This window comes from Alosa pseudoharengus, unplaced genomic scaffold (assembly GCF_046254945.1).
Source record: "Alosa pseudoharengus isolate Yale_2024_CS ecotype anadromous, Long Island Sound unplaced genomic scaffold, YU_APseudo_1.1 YU_APseudo_1.1_scf_12, whole genome shotgun sequence".
Classification (NCBI taxonomy): domain Eukaryota; kingdom Metazoa; phylum Chordata; class Actinopteri; order Clupeiformes; family Clupeidae; genus Alosa; species Alosa pseudoharengus.
This window is the reverse complement of record NW_027468587.1, coordinates 33,218,085-33,238,542: the sequence shown is the minus strand read 5'-3', so window position 1 is coordinate 33,238,542 and position 20,458 is coordinate 33,218,085. Positions and strand designations below refer to the sequence as shown.

General features: G+C 45.3%; 2 protein-coding genes across 2 annotated transcripts; both read left to right on the top strand.

Moving 5' to 3' along the window:
• Nucleotides 1–3,535: 3,535 nt before the first annotated feature.
• On the top strand, nt 3,536–7,597 carry elp6 (elongator acetyltransferase complex subunit 6). Its single transcript, XM_076279532.1, has 7 exons — nt 3,536–4,059; nt 4,144–4,222; nt 4,320–4,390; nt 4,517–4,641; nt 4,831–5,050; nt 5,271–5,426; nt 6,560–7,597. Exons 1-7 carry the CDS (start codon nt 4,006–4,008, stop codon nt 6,683–6,685), a joined length of 831 nt encoding a protein of 276 aa, XP_076135647.1. The 5' UTR covers nt 3,536–4,005; the 3' UTR covers nt 6,686–7,597.
• A 944-nt stretch (nt 7,598–8,541) lies between these two features.
• On the top strand, nt 8,542–20,360 carry pop1 (POP1 homolog, ribonuclease P/MRP subunit). Its single transcript, XM_076280923.1, has 16 exons — nt 8,542–8,655; nt 8,872–9,007; nt 9,158–9,280; nt 9,398–9,573; nt 10,146–10,406; nt 10,817–10,904; nt 12,221–12,399; nt 12,756–13,015; nt 13,426–13,519; nt 13,609–13,717; nt 14,027–14,146; nt 14,855–14,976; nt 15,570–15,761; nt 16,289–16,443; nt 16,752–16,931; nt 18,194–20,360. Exons 2-16 carry the CDS (start codon nt 8,902–8,904, stop codon nt 19,029–19,031), a joined length of 3,003 nt encoding a protein of 1,000 aa, XP_076137038.1. The 5' UTR covers nt 8,542–8,655; nt 8,872–8,901; the 3' UTR covers nt 19,032–20,360.
• Nucleotides 20,361–20,458: the final 98 nt, after the last annotated feature.

Below are 20,458 nucleotides of genomic sequence, written 5' to 3'. Positions count from 1 at the left end.
AGACATATTGGCTTGGTGTAAGCAGGGTGTACACTCCACTGCTGCTGGTGACTATTGTGGATGTCATACTTTTGGGAGTCTTCTATCAGTCTATGACAAGAGGTCTTTACAGTGTCAGAGGATTGACACAAAATCACCTGTCATAACAAGCCAGAGAGGGACCATCCACTAATGAAAATGTGGTGATGTTGAGTCTTCATATGCTAAAAAATATTTATAAGGAATATATATATATAAATCATGTAAAAATAAATCTTTAAAAAGATCTGTGTTCTCCTTTTTTGGTCTGCCTGTGCCTGTTTGGGGCCTCAGAGTTCATTTTTGAGCGCTTGACATGAAATATGAAATGGGTGCTTTTGTCCCAAATTGTGTGTTCCTGTTCTTGAGTTTGGGAGGTGCAAATGAAAAGTGCATGAGGTGTGGCACAACAGCTGGCTGGAGAGCCGAATCAAGTGAGTCATGAGAGGAACGCTTTTGTGTGAAAACCAGGTCACAGGATCCATTAGCTGCAGTGCCTGTTTAGAGTGGTGTGTGTGTTTCCGAGTGTGTGTGTGTGTGCAGGTTTTTCAACGAGAACAGGGTTAATCTGCCTGCTACAACTGCTGAGTGTTGGCACCTTCACTTCAATCATTGCCCCATGCTAAAATGTAATCTGCCACCTCCTTCAGGCTAAACCGCTTCGTAATACTAAATTGATGATGGTGCTGCACAGGTCAGGTTATCAGCACAATCCACTTGTGTCAATCCAAGGGCTTTCCAATGCATCCATGTGCTGATTACATTACTGCTATATAAACTATGTAAGGGTCAATCCAAGAGCTTTTCAATGCATCCATGTGCTGATTGCATTACTGCTATATAAACTATGTAAGGAGACTTACCCGAAACAGTATACACACATGCAGCGTTTTGCTCAGTGTATATGTTCAAGTGGATAATAGTGTTTCCAACATATGGTTTGGTGTAGCCACAAACCATGATTACACACAAAAGACTGTCCCTGTTACTCTATTGCTTCTGTGTGCTTTCAATCCTCTTACCACCCCTCATCTCCCCTGTTTCACCCCCCCTCATCTCCCCTGTCTCACCCCCACCCCACCAACCCCTCATCTCCCCTGTCTCACCCCCCCTCATCTCCCCTGTCTCACCCCCACCCCACCACCCCCCTCATCTCCCCTGTCTCACCCCCACCCCACCAACCCCTCATCTCCCCTGTTTCACCCCCCCTCACCTCCCCTGTCTCACCCCCACCCCACCAACCCCTCATCTCCCCTGTTTCACCCCCCCCTCACCTCCCCTGTCTCACCCCCACCCCATCAACCCCCCATCTCCCCCACCCCACCACCCCCCTCATCTCCCCTGTCTCACCCCCCCTCGTCTTCCCTGTCTCACCCCCACCCCACCACCCCCCTCATCTCCCATCTCACCCTCCTTCACTGTCTCTCTCTCTCTCTCTCTCTCTCTCTCAGCTGGACCTCACACCTCCCTCCTCTATCCATTACAGGCTGAATGAAAACCTTCAGCACCTCTGCAGTCTTTTCTTATGAAAAAAAAAACACGCCTCTCCCTCTCTCTCTCTCGGTCCCAGAGGCCGGCCCCCTGTAAGTGTGAACGGTGGCGTACGTCCAGTGGGCCCCTGAGGCAGAGAAAAGCTGAGGGGCCGTCTCCCCGGCGGCAGGGGGCCCCTGGGCCGTATTGTGGCACACAGGATTACATTATCACACTCCATTAGCCTCTCTGTGACACAAGGGGCCTGCCAGGAACATACACACACATACTCACACACACACACACATTCCCTCACAGTTTCTTTTTCTGTCTGTGTCTCTCCCTCTCTCCCTCTCTCCCTCTTTCTTTCTATGGTTTGACAATGTCCCTAACATTTATTTTCCATTGTCTCAGTATCACTTTTTTGCAAACATTGACATAAGCATTTAGACAAAATTATCATGTGTCTGAAACTCACTCATACCAACCAAGCTCCACTAAGCTCTCCTCAAAGGCAGCCTGGAGCTGTTGGACTCTGAAAGCAAGAATCTGTGATGCAGTAATCCCCAACGCTACAAGCGCAAAGAAAAATAATTCCAAGTGCAGAATGCGATGATTCAATTTAGGAGGAGTCAGAGTGCCGTCCAAGAAGAGCTGCTTGCTAATGAGCCAACAATGATTCTCATATGATGAGAACACAGCATACTCGCTGCTGGCAAATGAGCTGGGAGAACGAAAACTTCTCATGGCCTTCCACCATAAACATCTTATGGGTCGCCAGTCTTGAAACCAAGAATGGGGCTGTGGATCTCTCTTTTCGGGGTAAGTCGGCCATGGCCAGAGTTTGCCTCATTCCTCTGTGTCTTCCAGGAGACTGAGGCCTCAACTCAAACAGTGGTTAATGAGCGAGAAGATCACAAAAGAGTGATAGTGCTCTCTGGTGGTTAAGGAGATATACTGCACCCACGCCTAGTCTGCATTGCAACAGAAGGTGGTTATGCACTGCCATAGGCCTACTACTATGATACCGTAGCGTCACATCTGAAAATAATGTATAGTGCTGGCACACAGTTTTGAGAATTCAGGTTTGATTTTGATCAGTGATTTTGATACCTATGGAAGGTAAAATTAAACTTATTAAATTACACTTTTTTCACACATATTAATTCCTTCATTTTCTCTCCACACCAAAGTCCAACATAGATTCCCACCATTTTAGCTATTTAAGATGCCCACAAAGACCTTGAAAGGCCTGTTTTGTACAATATAATAAGGGTTCCTGCTGATTATATTTTTAAAATGTTCAAGGAATCTCCCCAGAACCTCTGTTCTCTAGAACACATACATATATGATGCATGTATTACAGAACTAATCAATGACATAAAGTTATGACTAACACACACTGTGTGGTATGTGGGTTATAACACACCATGCATATAACAATGCATTACATCATCTGTCAGCATCACAGCTTCAATAGCACTATTTTCTCTCAGCTGACTGCCTCCCCAGGCCGCCCCCCAGCCTAAACCCCAGCAGATCCATTTGCATGAATAAGGAAAGGAGAGGTTATGGGGTGCACCCACAGGAAAGTGGGTTTCGTTTCCTACAAACCCCTCTTTGTGTGTGTCCCATTCAGACCCCCCACCCTAGCCCCTATTCAGGGTCTGTTTTGTCTTCCTCTTTTCATCTTGGCTGCCATGAGATGTATTCAATAAGGAGACCAAGTTTCAGACACTCATGATGTGTAGGCCTATCTTTCTTAACACAAGACCTTTTCGTCATACAAATATGCATTCATCAGCCCAAGACCTTAAGAGTTAATGTTGAAATTGGAAGCGTGCACAATGTCCTGTGTGTGTGTGTGTGTGTGTGTGTGTGTGTGTGTGTGTGAGAGAGAGAGAGAGAGGGGGGGGGGGGATTGTATGTGTGTTTGTGTGTGTGTAATTTCAATGCAATGGCATCACAAGGGTAGACATAGGCTATACGATTTTGCATTTCGCGTTTTACATATGTCCCTCTGCGGCACCCGTATGCCATGCTTTCGGCACCACTGCACTGGCACTAGAGTTGTTTTGCAGTGTGTTCTTTTCTTTAAAGCTAAATGCTCAAGGCATTTGACTGAAGCAATGAAGCAACCAGTTGACATTGTTATTAATTGATAAGTTCAGTAACGTTAGTTATCATCCTTCCGTTACCAGCTAGCACACAAAGCAGGTATTTAGCATGATGGATGGCTGTTGCTAACGTTAGCAGATATCACTCACTGACAGTCAGCCAACGTTGTGTTGTTTACAATGATGAGGTTTTGCGCGTTCCCTCGAGATATTCCTCTTAAGTGCCGTATTTGCGAGCTAAATTGGTATTGTTTTCAACATAGTTTCTCTCGCCTAGGTTGGAGATAATGCTGTTACTTAGTTATCTTGCTAAATGTTTGTAAATACCCATTTATACCACGTTTACGTTCTCTAGAAGTAACGTTAGTTAGTTTCAGGAAAAGCCATTCTACAGACATCATGTTTACGGAACTCAACAGCATCCTCAATAATACCCCGGATAATTGCAAGCTGGTAAGTTACTTACGTCACTTTGTCAAGTGTTGAGTGGTAATTTTACTTAGTCTTTATGGGTCCACACTTTTTTTCATTCTGCAGGGAGAGTTTGTTCTTATAATGGACAGAAAGGCTGATGCTTCGTTTCTGGTGCATCATTTCCTTTCTTTCTATTTGCGAGGTGAGTTCATGTGCATACAGTTCAAGACTTCTGAATGCAGCTTGAACTGATTCAATAAAGCCAGGTAGTCTGAGTACAGAATGTCTTTGTTTTCCAGCGGGCTGTAAAGTTTGCTTCTTGGGTCTTGTACAGTCTTTTAGTCATTACAGTGCGGTCAGTCAAAGACTGGTAAGTTCAAATACTTTATCATTCATTATCCTTTTTCTGCCCGGGTCAATCTCTTGTTTTGAGTATGCTATTTTACTATACTGGGAAAACAAATCAACGTAATCACTATTCCTTTTCTTCCTTGAGGGTGTGAGTTTGGCTCAGGCAAAGGAGAAGGGCCAGCTCGTGTTCCTGGAAGGACTGAAAGATTGCCTGGGAGTACTGTTACCTGACGGGCCCAAACCTGACTGTCCCACATTAGACTTTTTCAGGTGATCCAGCACATCCTCTGACACAACAGGAGTGCTTAGAGACTTCATCCTCTTTTTAGTCACACCTTAACCAATCTCTTTATGTTTAAGTCCCCCACACAAAGGATATATTATTTCACTGTTCTGTATGATGTGTGTCTCTGGTAATGTTCAATATGTGTTTACGCTGAATTCCATCCTTTCCCTCAGGCCCCAGTGCTTGGATCTGAGAGGTCTGTTTGAGTTTGTGCTGAGCTCTCTGAGTCCACCAGGTGGCGCTGGTTGTGAGGGGGACATTGGGTCAGGATGTGCGAGTCCTCCAGTACTGATCGTGGATGACCTGAGTGTCCTCCTCAGTCTCGGCGTTAGCGTTGGAGCAGTGCTGGACTTTGCACACTACTGCAAGGCTAACATCTGCCACGAGTTAAAGGTTAGTCATAACTGGTGTTGGTTATCTTATGTCCCAACTGAACACTCTGTCACATGCACACATGCTTGTGTTTTCATGCAAGTTGACATCTGCTGAATCCAGACCATGTGAGTGTCAGTATAGAAAAAAACATAAGATGCTGTCCTTAAATCTTATATAATTACTATACAACATGTTCTACATCATGTTTTGTTTTCATGATGTTACTTTCTTTATCCAGGGCAGTTCAGTGATGCTTGTCCGGTGTGAGGAGGAGGAGGATGAGGGTGATGAGGAAGGCTCTGAGATGCTCCAGAGGGGTCTGATGCACCAGTGCACCCTGGCTCTGCAGGTTCAAGGTCTCCCCACTGGCTACTGCAGGGACATTCACGGGCAGGTAGGACACTCATTACCATGGGAGCAGTTGTGAACAGCAGTGGGAGGAATTGATAGACTTTAACAGTGTGAGGTTGCAGGTTGTGGGAATTGATAGACTTTAACAGAAATGGCAAATAAAATCACCAAAGCTCATGTTAATGCCAATTAATAGGAAAAGGATGGAAACCCAGCTTGTAACAATCAGCACGTTTTCATGTCGGGAATAAACGGTTTTGAATCAGTTTATTGCCCAAATTTCGTTTATGTCAATATTCCGTTTATCCTGTTTACAAGCAAGTAGAATGTCACATTTTGAGCATATTCCAGTTTACATAGCAATCGCCTCTATTCTGAATATGTCAGCGACGCAGCCTACAAATAGGCCCCCAACGTCAATACGTAAATCTCTGCTGGTGGGCTGCATAATACAACGTCTTCAGGGTCTTCCACCTGTATTTCACTTGTTCAGGTGGACATCAATAGCCAGCCTCATTAAGCTTTTTACAAATCTTTTTAAAAACGTTATTACATCATTTTCTCCCGTCGATGAACTCCATGACATTTGCATGATTGCAAGACATAAGTTTGTCTCCTCGTCTTTCCAAAAGTGTGTGCGTTGTTTTGCCATGATTAAGAAAGTGCTTGAGAGACTGGTTCATTTTATCCTAATTATCTGCGAATTGAGCATGCGCAGGCCTACAACACTCTTCCTTCTGGGAGCATATATTCTGTTTAAGGCGTTTTCATGACCCAATATTCCGTTTAACACAGCCATATGCTAGGGTGTGCAAACTGTTTATTAGTAAACCGAATATGGCCTTTTTCGGTTTATTTCAATCAGAATAAGGTGTTTACAAGACACACACATATTCGGTTTATTCCCAATAAACTGATTCGAAACCGTTTATTGGCTTGCATGGAAGCGTGCTGATTGTGACCTTCAGTACTCGGGGTTTAGCATGTGTGAATGTCCTCTCCAGTGTCTCTAGTCTCAGGATTCTCATCGGACAATAAACTGATGTAGTTGCCAGGGATTGTAAAAATTGCATTAATCACTGAAACATTAATCTTATACTGTGATTTCCTTATGAATAACACATGTGGTGTACCGTTACAGCACAACAGTGCTCATATCAGTTGGATGTCTTCCAGGTGGACATTTGTTGGAGAGGTCAAGGCCAGCAGCAGCAGCAGAATCAGAAGAAAGTCTTTCAGTACAAAGTCCAGGACAAGGGCGCGTCCTTCTTTGCCCGCGGGACCTCTAGTGCTGTCCTCTGACACTGTACAACACCCTCCCTCAAACCTCGCCTCTCAGTATTGATAATGGACTCTGGCTTTGTCATATTGTCGTGGAGGAAACATAAACACAAGAGGTCACACTTATATCATTGTGTACATAATGCTTTTCCACTCTTGTTGACTTTGAATGTTCAACCAAGACTTAGAATTAAATGAAATTACTGATTCACACAATTGATCTTAACAGTTTGGCCTGGAGCATCACTATGGTGACTGATTGTGAGATTGTAAAACGGGTTATAGCTATCCAAATTCTTCTGATTTAATGTTCGATCAGCAGGAGCACGATGATCAGTGAATACATTTGTTGGGCTCATTTATAATAATATCAATTGAATTAAAGGTTACAGTTCTGAAAGTTTCATTAAAGGTGCTGTCTGCAATTCTGGTCCAGTATATCTTGCCACTCACAGTCCTGGCTGTCTGTTCAATGTGGGCAATAATACAACTGGTGTGTGTACACTGTACTGTAAATGGGAAACAAAGATGGTGGCTCAGACGAGGACATCAGCCTGTCCAGGTGATCAACACATTGCTTCTGGGGAACAGGGAGAGATGTAATATTAGCTGTTGAGGTTGAATATGAATCTTTTGCCAGAACAGCAGACTGTACCTAGACCTACCTAATGCATTGTGGGTAAATAAATGGCAAAATGTCTTACTTTACCATACTGTATGTGCAAGAGAATACACAATGTAATTATGTAAACTCAAATGGGATATCTGAATCTTGTCATGCATGCAGAACTCCCAAAGTCATTGTATACATGTAACACAGCATTCTGATGTTTTGACACTCCTATTTAGGTAAAGACTCCCTATACACACCCTTCACATTTCAGTTCTTCTTATCATAGCTTCGGTATGCATCTGTCATATTTACTCTCAGTGATATCCACTTAATCTGATATAAATCAAATCAATCATAGTTATGACAGATTTCCTCACCCAATAAACTAGGGGTTCCACTGGTCATGGAAACTCAGAATTTTGAGAGTTTGTGGCCGAAATGGGCGGAAATGGGCTTCCATAGTGTGCTATGATCATAGTGTACAAATAAAACAGTACTTTACGTTACACTTATATTTATTCAGGAACATTTTTGCAACAATATGCTTTTAGCAGAGAATGTAGACGGGGTCGGCTTTTAGGTAGTTTTCTGTTGTTTTCCCTTGTTTTCCTATCAGATACGACAGTAAGCCTACAAATCCGCCTTATTGAAAAAAGGCAGTGAGCATAGTATATCCACCTAAAGTCATTTACAGATTAAAGATAAGAATGAAGAGTTGAAAAGAAAATTATTAAGATTTATATATGGTTATGGATTTGGCAGACGCCTTTGTCCAAAGCGACACACAAATACAAAACAACATAATATTTAAAATTGAACAGGGAACAGATTAGAATGTTGGTCAAATATAATAAGGAGAATAGTAATAATAAACAACAATATCAATTCAATCAATAGCCTAATAAAATAAGCAATGAAAATGAGGGGAAAAGCAATAATAAAACAATAATGTCCATTAAATCAATAATATAAAAACAATGACATGGTAAGACAGTAAGACTACATTAAGGAGAATATCAATAATAAACAATAATGTCAAATGAATCAACAGCCCAATGAAAATAAAACAATATTATACAAACCATAACACATAAGTGCTTAAACAACTAAGGACATGTTGAACAGGAATGTCTTTAGACCCCTCTATATATATACACAATGATTTCACCAAGGTCATCAAAAATCTTAGCTGTTCTGGCAGTTTGAACTTTGAAGTACTTCATTTCCCAGAAACCACTGCACCGGAAACAGTGCGCCTTCGGAAGTCACAGAAAACACGTTTCTGTCCATGTTAGCCGCAGTCTCAACTGCATTTATAAAGTTGGCGATGTGACAGAATAATACTGTTCCCATTTTCATGTCAGCAGGTTTTTCTTAAGTGAGTATATTGGCATGTGGGGGTGTTTGGGAAAGTTGCGTATGTAAGAATGTTTGTCATTACTGTATAGCTAACTCAATATGTAGGGGGTAACCTGATCTAAGTTAACTTGAACCAATGTAAGCAATGTGTATTTTGACGGCTAGTTAGCAATATTATTGCTACTTAGGGAGCTACTGAGACATGAATTCATGAAAATATGTTGTTTTGATACAGTAAAGAAAGAGAATCCCCAGCGCAGCAGTAATGTCGGGGGCCAAACACAGGATGCGCAATAAAAAGATGAGAGATCAGCCCACCAGTGTGACCTATTCAGCGCCAGGCTGGCGCAATGGTGGAGACACTCCTGCCGGTTGGTATTATCTAAGCGTCGTTAAACATCATTGACCCAGCATCACATACCTGCATGTCTAGCAACATCAGGAATGAACCAAGACAAAAAATCAATGTAACGTTTTGCTGGTGTCAAAGTGGACTAAACTTGGTTGTGTTGTTCTTTAAGGTCGTGCCAGTGACTTCCATCATGCGAAGGGGCAAGGCTTACCCCAACAGGGCGGTGGGTGGGTCAGGGGCCACCAGTCAGGTGGCTCGGTGTACCCTAAGGAGCTTCCCAAATGCATCACCAGTAAGATACATTCATTAAGGGCCTTTCAGATGCACAAAGATACGATGGAGATCTAATGTTGGCATGTCATTATGGCTCAGTTATTTATTAATCATTTGTGTGGCATTATTCCTCTAGGCACATATTTTGCCAGGGCCAGGTCTGCAGAGGTGAAGGCGATGCTGAAGGCTGTCAACAAGACGACTGGCAGCTGCCATACCTTTGGCGCTCTGCCCAAACACATGAGACGTAGAGCCATGAGCCACAACACTAAACGGCTGCCCACCAGGCTACGGGAAGGAGCACAGAGGATGGTGCGCTCACATGAGATTAGTCCTAAACCTAATCAACATACGGATATGGCAACATATTGCATAGCTTCTTTTGCAATACCAATATCAATATGCGGGCACCACAAGTTTACAATTCATATTCCAAACTGACCAATTTCACTACAACTTTATGTGTCGTTATGGTGGCTCTTATCAAATGATTGAGGGTAACCCTCTACACCCTGTCAATTTTTAAGAGGCACTAAGCTAAAACTCTGGGCACTTTGTACACTGTTTCAATTCAGTTGTGAAATGCTGTGCAGAAATGCATAATTTCAGCTTTTTGCCTTTTCCTTAATTTACACAGATGTATCATAGTCTTTTGCAATGCATTGAGTATTGCAGAATCGGTGTGTCTTGATATTATTGTTATCAAGTATCAAAGTATTGTGACGGTATTGATTTATTGAGTGAGTTACTCTGTGATTCCAACCCCTACTACTAATTTGTTAGCTTGACTGTTCCTAAAATTTTAGGTATCTGACATACTGTAGGCCTTACCATGCTGTTGTTTCAGGTGTTGCTATAAAGAAAACATTTGAATTACTTTTTAGTTGGAGAAAAGCCTGCAAGCCGCAAAGAAGGAGAAGAAGGAGGAGTCAAAGGCCAAGAGCCGCAAAGCCCGTCGTCGCCATGGTAACCTGCTCCTGGAGTTCAACCGTAGACAGAGGAAGAACGTCTGGTTGGAGACGCACATCTGGCATGCCAAGCGCTTCCACATGGTGAAGAAGTGGGGTTACTGTCTGGGGGTCAGGCCCACCCTAAAGTGCTATCGGGCCTGCTACAGGGCCATGAGCAGCCACTGCCTCCTGCAGGTGAGGAGGACTCCACACACTAGCAAGTGCTTCCTGCAGATTGGCCTTTTAGGGTCCAGTGAAGGTCCACCATTTTTATCCAATACACTTTTGTTCAAATGTATCCTTGTTATCTATCCGTCTTCTGGGTGTACACTTAAAGAAACTCCTGGTTCTGTAAATTGCAAACAAGCACAGTTGTTCGGGCTGAGCCATTCACTACTCCAACCAACTCCATTGCTTCAGGATTACAGAAGGGAGGGGTGTGACTTTATTTAAGTAAAATATCAACAACTATTCATGTTCCTGACTTTAATTAGCTTTTAGATACTATGGGATATTGGTTAGTTGGGTGGTAAGGTGTTATTCATATATTTCCCTCATCTTTGCTAAGTGTTGATCTTTGATGGTCTTGGACGTTTTTGTGGTAGGACCTGTCCTATTACTGCTGTGTGGAGCTGCAGGGCCCAGAGGAGCAGCTCCTGAGCGCCCTCTCCAGGCTCACCAGCAAAGACACGGGTGAGTGAACATCCACATCTCATCACATCTTTATAGAGACCGCACACCAGGGCAGGCAGACTTCAGAGCACTAGCTACAATGCTGATTGACCACCGAGTTGCCTTGTGTTGCCTTTGCATGGTGGAAAAGAAAGTTTCACTACACACACTGTAATGACTGCCCACTGTCAACTACGGAGGTCCGTCGGTGTTGGTGGGTACCTATAATACAGTGGTCCCCAAACTACGGCCCACGGGCCGAATACGGCCCGCCAACTCATTTTAGTCGGCCCCCCAAAACATGTCTGTGGTATATAGCATCTGGCCCGCACGGGAGTACGACATCGTCAAACTATAACCTCCGTAATTTCCCCATTCATTCTCTATGGCGAGTCTTAACAGTACACATGTAATACTCTTTTTGTCCACTGGTGGTTGTTTTGGCGCTGTTTCACGTTTGCCATCGAAAACGGAATGAAATGTAGGCCTACCTGCAAACAATGTAAGAGGCCTATGCTGACTGCATCAGTGCTCAAAGTATTCTAAAAGTTTATCAATTATTCGTTAATAACTAACTAACTTCTATTCAAGTCATATTTCTGGGACTTTCTGGGATAATTATTTCTATTTTTTATTCACACGTTCAAATGTTCATACAGAGTTCAAAGTTCTCATCAGGTGAGTGAAAGTTAGAATGGTGGTCATTTCAGATGTGTTTGCCAGCACTTCATAAAACTCTCATAGTTTGATAACTTTAAATTATTTGTAGGATATGGCTTGTTTAACAACTTGAGTCTTTTTATTAGTATTATTTCATTTGAGCTACATTTTACACTGATATGGCATGGTGGCAACATAAACACAGCTAGCAATGGTATTGAATTGCAGTAGCCTATGATCAAATGTAATGGAATATTCAACTAAGGTAGACTGCTGTTGTTCACAGCACTAAGCTATTTATGGTTGATATACTCCAAGTCTCTGGCCCTCTCTTAGAGCCAGGCATAGTGAGCTGGCCCTCGGAAGAAAAAGTTTGGGGACCACTGCTATAATAGATGTTTAAAGCAGAAAGTCTCCATATAGGATCATTCATATACTCACTATCAGGGCAATTTGTAGGTTATTATGCCTTGACCTCACCTTAGTGGTTACAGTCCATACATCTTATATCGCTATCGTTTCAGGGAATGTAGGTGGTGGTAAGAAGCTTTTTGCCTTTATTCTCAAAGACTTTAGTTTTCTCGGATCCACTGTAAACTGCAAGATATGGGGATATTCTCCTGACACTTTTTTTCCATTGTGTGTGTGTGTGTGTGTGTGTGTGTGTGTGTGTGTAGGGCCAACCTTCGCTGCGCTGCAGTGCCTCTCCGGGCGCAAGCAGGGCAGTGTGGTTCTGTACAGGCCTGATCAGTACCCCGCCCAACCGCTGGGCCCTGTGCTCTTCCTTTGGAGGCCCCGTAGAGAGGGCTCTACGCACAGACAGCTGTGGATATGGGGCCACCCCACACTAAAGCAGGTGAGTCTCCACTTTTCAAAGTGTGAATTTGGGTGGCAACCGTAGGGTATCTAAAAGAACACTGCAATGAACATTATTTCTGAAGTGATGTGTTGTTTTAAGTTAATTAATTACTGTATTTTCCGGACTATAAGTCACACTTTTTTTCATAGTTTGGCCGGTCCTGCGACTCAGGTGCAACATATATATATTTACATATATGTTTTTTTTCCTCTTCTAAAAATGTTTTGACTGGTGCGACTTATACTCCGGTGCGACTTATAGTCCGGAAAATACGGTATCTTGCTTCTTTGTACAGCCATTAATGGCTTGTCAACAGCTATTCAGTTGTGGTCAAATGTCTCCCACTCGTGTAGGACCTCCTGTCTGAGCTGCGAACATTGTGCCAGTGCTCTGAGCCGGTGATACCAGTGCCTAAACCAGTGCCCAGCCCAGCAGTGGAAGCCGTAGCAGTGCCAGCCAAAGACCCGACTCAGAAGCCGGCCAGTGGACGGAAAAGGAAGAGGGAAGAGCAGGACTCTGATGGCCAGCCGGCCAAGAAGATACTTGGGGACGGGACTCGGTCACCTACCTGCCCTGTCACATGGAAGTCAACTACAACTGAAATAGTCATTAAGTAAGCACATCACATATACATCGTTTGTATCCAATAAGATGGTTCACTATCTGAATAAATTGTTCCCTGTTAAATTTAAGTATTATATTGTTGTGTATTTGTATGTCGCTTTGGACAAAAGTGTCTGCCAAATCCCATAACCATAAACATAACGATCATGTGATGTTCCATGTATGATTATACATATATATAATTGCCTTCGGCCTCGTACCTATGGCCCAATTACAGCCGTGGCGATATCCTTTACCAACCCCACTCCCACTTGTGTCATTGCTGAATTCAGACTTTGTAACTTGTCAATTTCCCACAATATAACACAGACTATTCATAAACAATATACATGAGATCTAATATGATTTAGTAAAATTTTGCAGAATTTGTGTGACATCTTTTATTCCTTTCCTCTTCAGTGACCTAACCATGGAAATGGTGCGCTATCGCCTCATTGGTCCACTCTCTCACACTGTCCTGACTGAGGCTCTGTCTCCTGCCACAGACTGTGATGTAAGTACACTCCATTAGGGTTGAAACCTGAACAGGCACATTTTGTGGTGCAGGACACCAGAGAAGATAACAGCTTTTTTCCTCCACAGGAAGCAGCCAAAAGCAGTCAGTCATGCTTCTGGTGGCCCGAGTACTCCAACCAGGAGCAAAACATGGCTCTTCACCGAGAGCAAGCCGACGTCTTCCAGCTCCTCAAGGGTCAGTGTCTGTCAGTTTTATAGCAGATCAGTAAGAGGTGGGAGAGGGTGTAGCTCAATGTGTTCCATGGTGGTTGAATTTGTTGAGAAACAAGGTTGGTATTAATGGGAATATTATTGCTGAAGTTATCAGAAACTGTGAGAGAGGACCATAAAGGTATTGCTATGGTCTGTCATGACAGAGTGGCCTTGCAAGAAATCTGTGCAAGAAATGAATGTAGAAATGTATCCTCACTGGAGTTGTTACTGTGTAGAGATTTTGTGAATGGGACTGTGTGAGTGTGTTTTAAAGCAGCACGTCTTCCTCCAGGTGTGTATTCCTCCACTGAGATCCCAGCAGGCTCTGTCCTGGGCCTGACCGTAGATGACCCCCGCATCTCCCTGCCCCGCAGGAGAGTCCAAGCCGAGCCTGACCTTCAGCAGGCCATAGGTAACCTCACAGCAGAGATGCCTTTTACTCTTGCACACAGTGTCCCTAAGCCAATACAAGGAGCGGATGCCATCTACAGAGGCTGTGGCAATAAACTGTACTAAAATCTAATAGTTATTGTAAAATATTATAGTATAATATGAGACAATAGCTATAATTACATACAATAGTACTCTAGAAATTGCCGTTTAAAAGCAGGTAGTTTTCTAAATGTATGTAGTTTGTGGTGATGAAGGTTCCACTTTATTGTGGTGTTTGTGGTGGTGATGGTGATGGTGTTTGTGGCGGTGCCATCTCCTGAGGCTGGTCCGGTCGGCATGCAGTGTGTCTGGTTCTGAGCCCCTGGGGGGCCTCTGCTCGCCCATGCAGATGACCCAGGTTCGAATCCTGGCGGGACCCTCTTCCGCTCATGCCCGGGCCACGCCTCACATACTCTCTACCACTTCCTGTCCAGGCTCCTCCTCTTCCTGTTCACCTGCCCCTTTTTACGTGGTAAAAGTCCAAAATGACCTTGGTATAAAAGATCTATGGCGGAATTAATCTAATAATAGTATACTTTGCACATCTGTATATTGTGTAATGTGATATAATTGTTTTGTCCAGCCATTGCCCAATTTAGGCTGGTGTAAGCCAAGCATTGGGTGATGCAGGCCTTTGCCCAGCGTGTGTGTGTGTGTGTGTGTGGTTGCGAATGTGTGTGTGTGTCAGGTGTGGACGAGGAGAAGAGAAGGGCCCTCACCCTGCAGGGAGTGCCGGAGCGCTGCTGCCAGAGTGCCCTGTGGGACCGGACCGTAAGGGACAACGTCACCGACAATAAGCTACCTGAGAAGGTACGTCCTCTTAAGGAGGCTTCACTGAGAAAATACTCATTTGCTACTAGCAGGAATAAAGCAGAAGTGTTTAGGCTATGTAACTGCTAAGCCACAAAAGGAGTGAGATTTCTAATGTACATTGCACAAGCTGTTGGGAGGGACTAATATAAGTATAAGTGTATATATACTTTTTTGATCCCGTGAGGGAAATTTGGTCTCTGCATTTAACCCAATCGGTGAATTAGTGAAACACAAACAGCACACAGTGAGGTGAAGCACACACTAATCCCGGCGCAGTGAGCTGCCTGCTACAAAGGCGGCGCTCGGGGAGCAGTGAGGGGTTAGGTGCCTTGCTGAAGGGCACTTCAGCCGCGGCCCACTGGTCGGGGCTCGAACCGGCAACCCTCCGGTTACAAGTCCAGAGTGCTAACCAGTGGGCCACGGCTGCCCAATGCCTGCAGTGCTAACTGTGGAATGGCAGCACCAGGTTTATGTGTTGTTTTGAATGCCAGCGTAAAATCAAAAGATCAGAATGAGAAATACTGTATTTAGTTACACGAGAGCCCGCTTTCCTGTGTGTGTGTGTGCGTGCGTGCGCGCGCGTGTCTCAGGAGCTGAATCGGATGCGGAGCGAGCTCCTGGTGCCCGGCTCCCAGCTGACGCCCACCCCTCTGCAGGGCCGTGTGCCCGTGCTGCTGGTGCACCAGCCGGGCAAACAGCTGGGCCAGGAGATGCCCTCCTGGGGGGTGGGCTGGGACCTGCTGCTGCCCAAAGGCTGGGGCATGGCCTTTTGGGTGCCTCTGGTACGTACAGCTCACTTCAGTACAGACAGTTGGCCCTTGGTATGGAATAAGATACTCATAATCAAATACTGAATGTTTGCATGCTGCATGATGTGTCAGCTGTGTCTTGGTCAGCCTAGATCATTCTAAATGGGCCTGCACATGCTATTCCAGTACGACGGTCACCTTGACGATCCGAATAAAGAAATATTTGAAGTTAATCTCCTGAAGCTTTTTGAATGATTATCACAATAGCTGCCTTAGTGAACACAAAGAACACAAAGGTTTTTTTTTAATCTATTTTGTTGATGGGTGAAGAGAGATTTAAAGACAGCCGTTTTTTTTAATATTCTGAAAAGTTTTATTTCCACCAGATTAGTGAAAATAGTTTTTAGAACTTACTGCTTGCTTCTCTCATAAATTTAGGCTCCTGTTTCTGACTGACCAGTCTTTTCTCATTTCCTTGTCAAGTTTGAGTGTGTTTGTTTGTAGATCCCATATGTGTAATAAGTCCTATAAATGGCCTGATGGTTGTGTGTGTGTGTTAGGTGTATAGAGGGGTCCGAGTAGCCGGTCTCCAGATGAGCCTGAAACACTCCCAGCACAAGGGGGCGCCCCACTTCCCCCACGACTACCCAGACTGCCCTGCAGGTGCCCGTTTCCAGGACGAGCAGCAGGCAGAGCTCATGGACAAGTTTACGAGGTGGGCACCGCACTGCACGTACACTTGACACACTGCCCAGGAACTGCCCTCTCCTATTAATACCATCCGCCACCATGGACACACCAAACTCAGTCGATAAGTGTAATAGCCACTCGTATAATTTGATGACCACTTTTTGACCTGGTTTCTGTTGAGTTGGTACATGTATGACAGGCAGTTGGTCTGTGTGATGATTAGGTGGCCACTGGGCTGTGGTCAGATCATCCTTCTTTACTGTTCCTTCACGCATTGTAAACTGCTCCGCTGGTGCGGCAGATTGATGTAATTGACCTTTCATCCTGCCACAGACGCCCGCCTGCCAAGAGGACCAATTATATCAAACACGGCTGCCTGGCGCCATTTCGATGCCCCTGGCAACAGCTGGCGGAGGAATGGGTGGAGATCGTCAAGGAGACTGGCAAGGGCACCAATACACGGACTGACGTGGAGACAGCCGGAGCTCCACCCAGTCGGTTTTCTGTGCTCAGGTAGGTGGTTTTTACCTGCACTGTCACGGTGCTACAGGACCTGATGCTGACACACCTGCCCATGCAGAGCAGTGGGGTTAGATAGATAGAGAGCTGCTGCTGTACTCCGCTACACAGATGAGTTGTCTATGAGGAGATTGCAGATATTGAAGGGTGCTACATTTGAAGCTGGTGTTGAATTTAGAGGTAAATGGTTTAGTTGTACACTTAGTGAGGGTTATGTTTTAAACCCAAATTTGATGCTCTTATTTGTTGTAAGACCAACTTTTTTTTTTGTTGCTGTTGCTTATAGTGATGATGGAATAATTCTGTTAAAATTAACAAACACAAGTAAGACAACACATTTACTATTCACAAAACTAATACAGAATACATTGTGAATTACTAGCATGATAAGTGTTATAGGCCAATTTCACTATTTTGTTTGTTTATTTATATATATATGTAACGCTTGAATGAAGCATTATCATATCAATTTTATCTGAACCCTTCATGGCTTTAGGCTCCATGTTTCAGTGCAGGCGATGAGCTGTTATTTGATTCTGAGTCCGATTTGGAGAATAGTGAGTGCTCGCTCTATTAGCTCTGCCATGGGTGATGCATGACTCCGCTGGAGGTTGCTCAACACTTCACGCGCTTCCAAATGGGAGCGCTCCGAGCTGGAGCCCCGTGAGAGGGAAAAGCCCTCTTCCCAGACAGCCTCCTTAACAGCTGTGAGAGATGATCATCATTCAGCCGCCTCCGTCGTGCTAAATCGTTTGAAGCCGCTTTGGAGGGCTTTGCCAGGGAGCCCGGCGAGAGGCCTAAAGCTTGGAAGTATTTGGCAGCGAAAAAACTGTAATTCTACTGAGGACTCAGTCAAGTGCTTTAAAGTTGCAGCGGCGTAGAGCACAGCGGAGGAGGCTGTTCTAATCTCCTGGCAGAACCCCAGTAGGAGATGACTAGCAGAATTCTCAACAGACTGTTCTTGGAACAGCTTGCGGCCCAGGTCCAAAACATTGGGGGCCAGATCTGATGAGTTATTGAAGGTCTAAAGTGTGACTTAAGTTCAAAGATTAAAATCGTGAAATGTTGTCTGTAGTTACAGCAAACCCATCATCAAGTGTAATGTTCACATCTATCAGTATCTGTTTCAGAAGCTCCCATTTCAACACCATTTCTCTAAGTTTTTTCCTTTCTTCTATTATTAATTTCTATTTATTTATTTGAATCTCTCTTCACCTCTTTCCTCCCTCTTGGTCATCTGTCTTCCTCCTGTCCAGGAGCAGGAAGGTGCTGAAGCAGCTGTCTGCGTGGTGTCAGTCCACCTCCTCCAGAGGCCAGCGGCTCCAGCGTGGGCCCCAGCCCTCTGCCCTCTCCCCGGCCAGCGCCGCCGCCCTGTGGGCCTCGCACGGACGCGTCCTGGTGTGGGCGCGCTTCTCGCTGCTGGCCAAGGGCCGGCCGGAGCTGCACGCCATGGTGTGCGTGCCCACGGAGGAGGACCTGCGGCTGCTGAGCCGGGACCCCCACTGCACGGGCCCCCAGGAGCCCCGCCACGTGGACCACTTCAGGAAGCGCGTGCAGAGCGCTCGCAAAGACCAGAAGAAGAAGAAGAAGAAGAAGGAGGAAGATGGTGGTAGCGCCAAGAAGCCGGACGCAGCCTCTGACCCGAGCTTGGGGTCTGCTGAGCAGGCAGGTTCTGTCCCAGAGGTCACCTCCACCCCCGGTAGTATTTCGGACAGCGATTCGAGCGCCATTCCAGCTCTGCCCCAGGCTCCCGTCACGCCATCTGACCAGGACCCCTCCGCCGCCACTCCTGCTCCAGCTCCTCCTGCTCCAGCTCCTCCTGCTCCTCCTGCGGAGGTGGAGAGGCTGGTCCTGGGGCTGTGGCCGGAGCCGCTGCCCAGTGTGACGTCGCACTGCTCGCGCGTGACCCTGGGCTGGGTGACGCAGGGCGACTTCTCGCTGGCAGCGGGCTGCGGGGAGGCGCAGGGGCTGGTCAGCCTGACGGGCCTGCTGCATGCGCTCCTGGGCCAGCCGCCCGAGCGCAGGGGCCTCGTGCTGCTCAGGAACCCCTCCTCTCTGCAGTACCGCTTCGCCAAGGTCACCATCGAGGCCTAAGACCCCCCCCCCCCCAAGGACACACACACACACACACACACACACACACACACACACACTTACACATGTGCTGATCACTCACAGCTGATTGGCTATTATCCATGGGTGAAAGAAGAAAACCTGCAGGCTGCTAGTTTGCTACATCATATGCTAACTGCATGCCAGTGCAGGCTATCTCTCTCCCTCACACACACACACACACACACACAACAGATTTCTGCTCACTTGATGGACACTGGCTATCTTCTGTGGACTACTGCAGACGCTCCAGCTTTGCTGCATTCTCCAGTGTGCACTGAACGCTTCCTGGTGACACGGCAGAGTGCAGTCGCCTCCATGTGAATCAGAACAGCTTTAATCCTCGCAACTCAGACGTGCATGCAGGGCATCGTTCACACCGGCATGTGCCACGTAGAATAAAACTCTGCCCCAGCTCTGGTCAGGTCTGCAAGGATGGTATGTCTGTAGCCTCTCTTATAAGCTGTGACGGACATGGAACAAGCCTTGTGCAGTCCAGTTTAAGGTTTTAGTGAAGGGGTTTGTTGTTATTCACTGAGAGCTTGGCTGATTGCTCAGCCATCACAGTTGGGGTTTAGGTGTGTGAGTTTGCTTGGTTCTTGTTTGGATGGAACACAAATGTAATTGCAAAGCTATGGATGATGTCTTCACAAAGTGCATCACAAGACTACATGGTACAGACCCATGCACAGTTAATTATACCTTGCACGACATTTGGAAAAACTGAAGAACTAGTGCCTCTGTTTGAGTGTTACCTCAATCCTTTGTCTGGATTTCTAAACATTGATTTTTGTTCAGTTTGGTCTGGGTCCTGCATGGGACAGACTGCTTGGTGTGAGAGTGAAATACAGGAATATAAGGTGTCCTGTTCACTCTCGCCACCTCTAGCATGAACATCCTCATCTTCAAACACCCAAAGGTGTGAAATGTGACTAACATTAGGTTAGAAACTTGTGTGAAATGTTTTTTTTGTTGTTGTTGCACCTCATCCGTTATGACATGTACCATTATCTCTTTTTTTCCTAAATGCATTCAGTGCCTGGAGTTTGGGACAGGTGCCATTTGAGTTTTATGTTTGGTTGAAATGCCCTGTGGGCACTGAGACCTCTCTCACCTATGGGACCTGCATCTGGGTCAGATGTTTTATTCAGTTGGATTATAAATAATTAGTTTTTACATGGTGTAACGGTTTTACTTTGAATGTGTTATGTTGGTCTCGGCACCAGATCTCTCATTTCCTGCTTCAGTGGTGGTATTCATGCTCCTGTCGCTTGTTTCCTTTTGATGTCAATAAAATCCACCTCTCTCAAACCACCTCAGCATTTTGACTGGAACATCCCTTTCAGCCTGCACCGGTAAAAAGAATGACATGAAATATGACAAAAGTCTAATCCTCAAATGTGTATGAA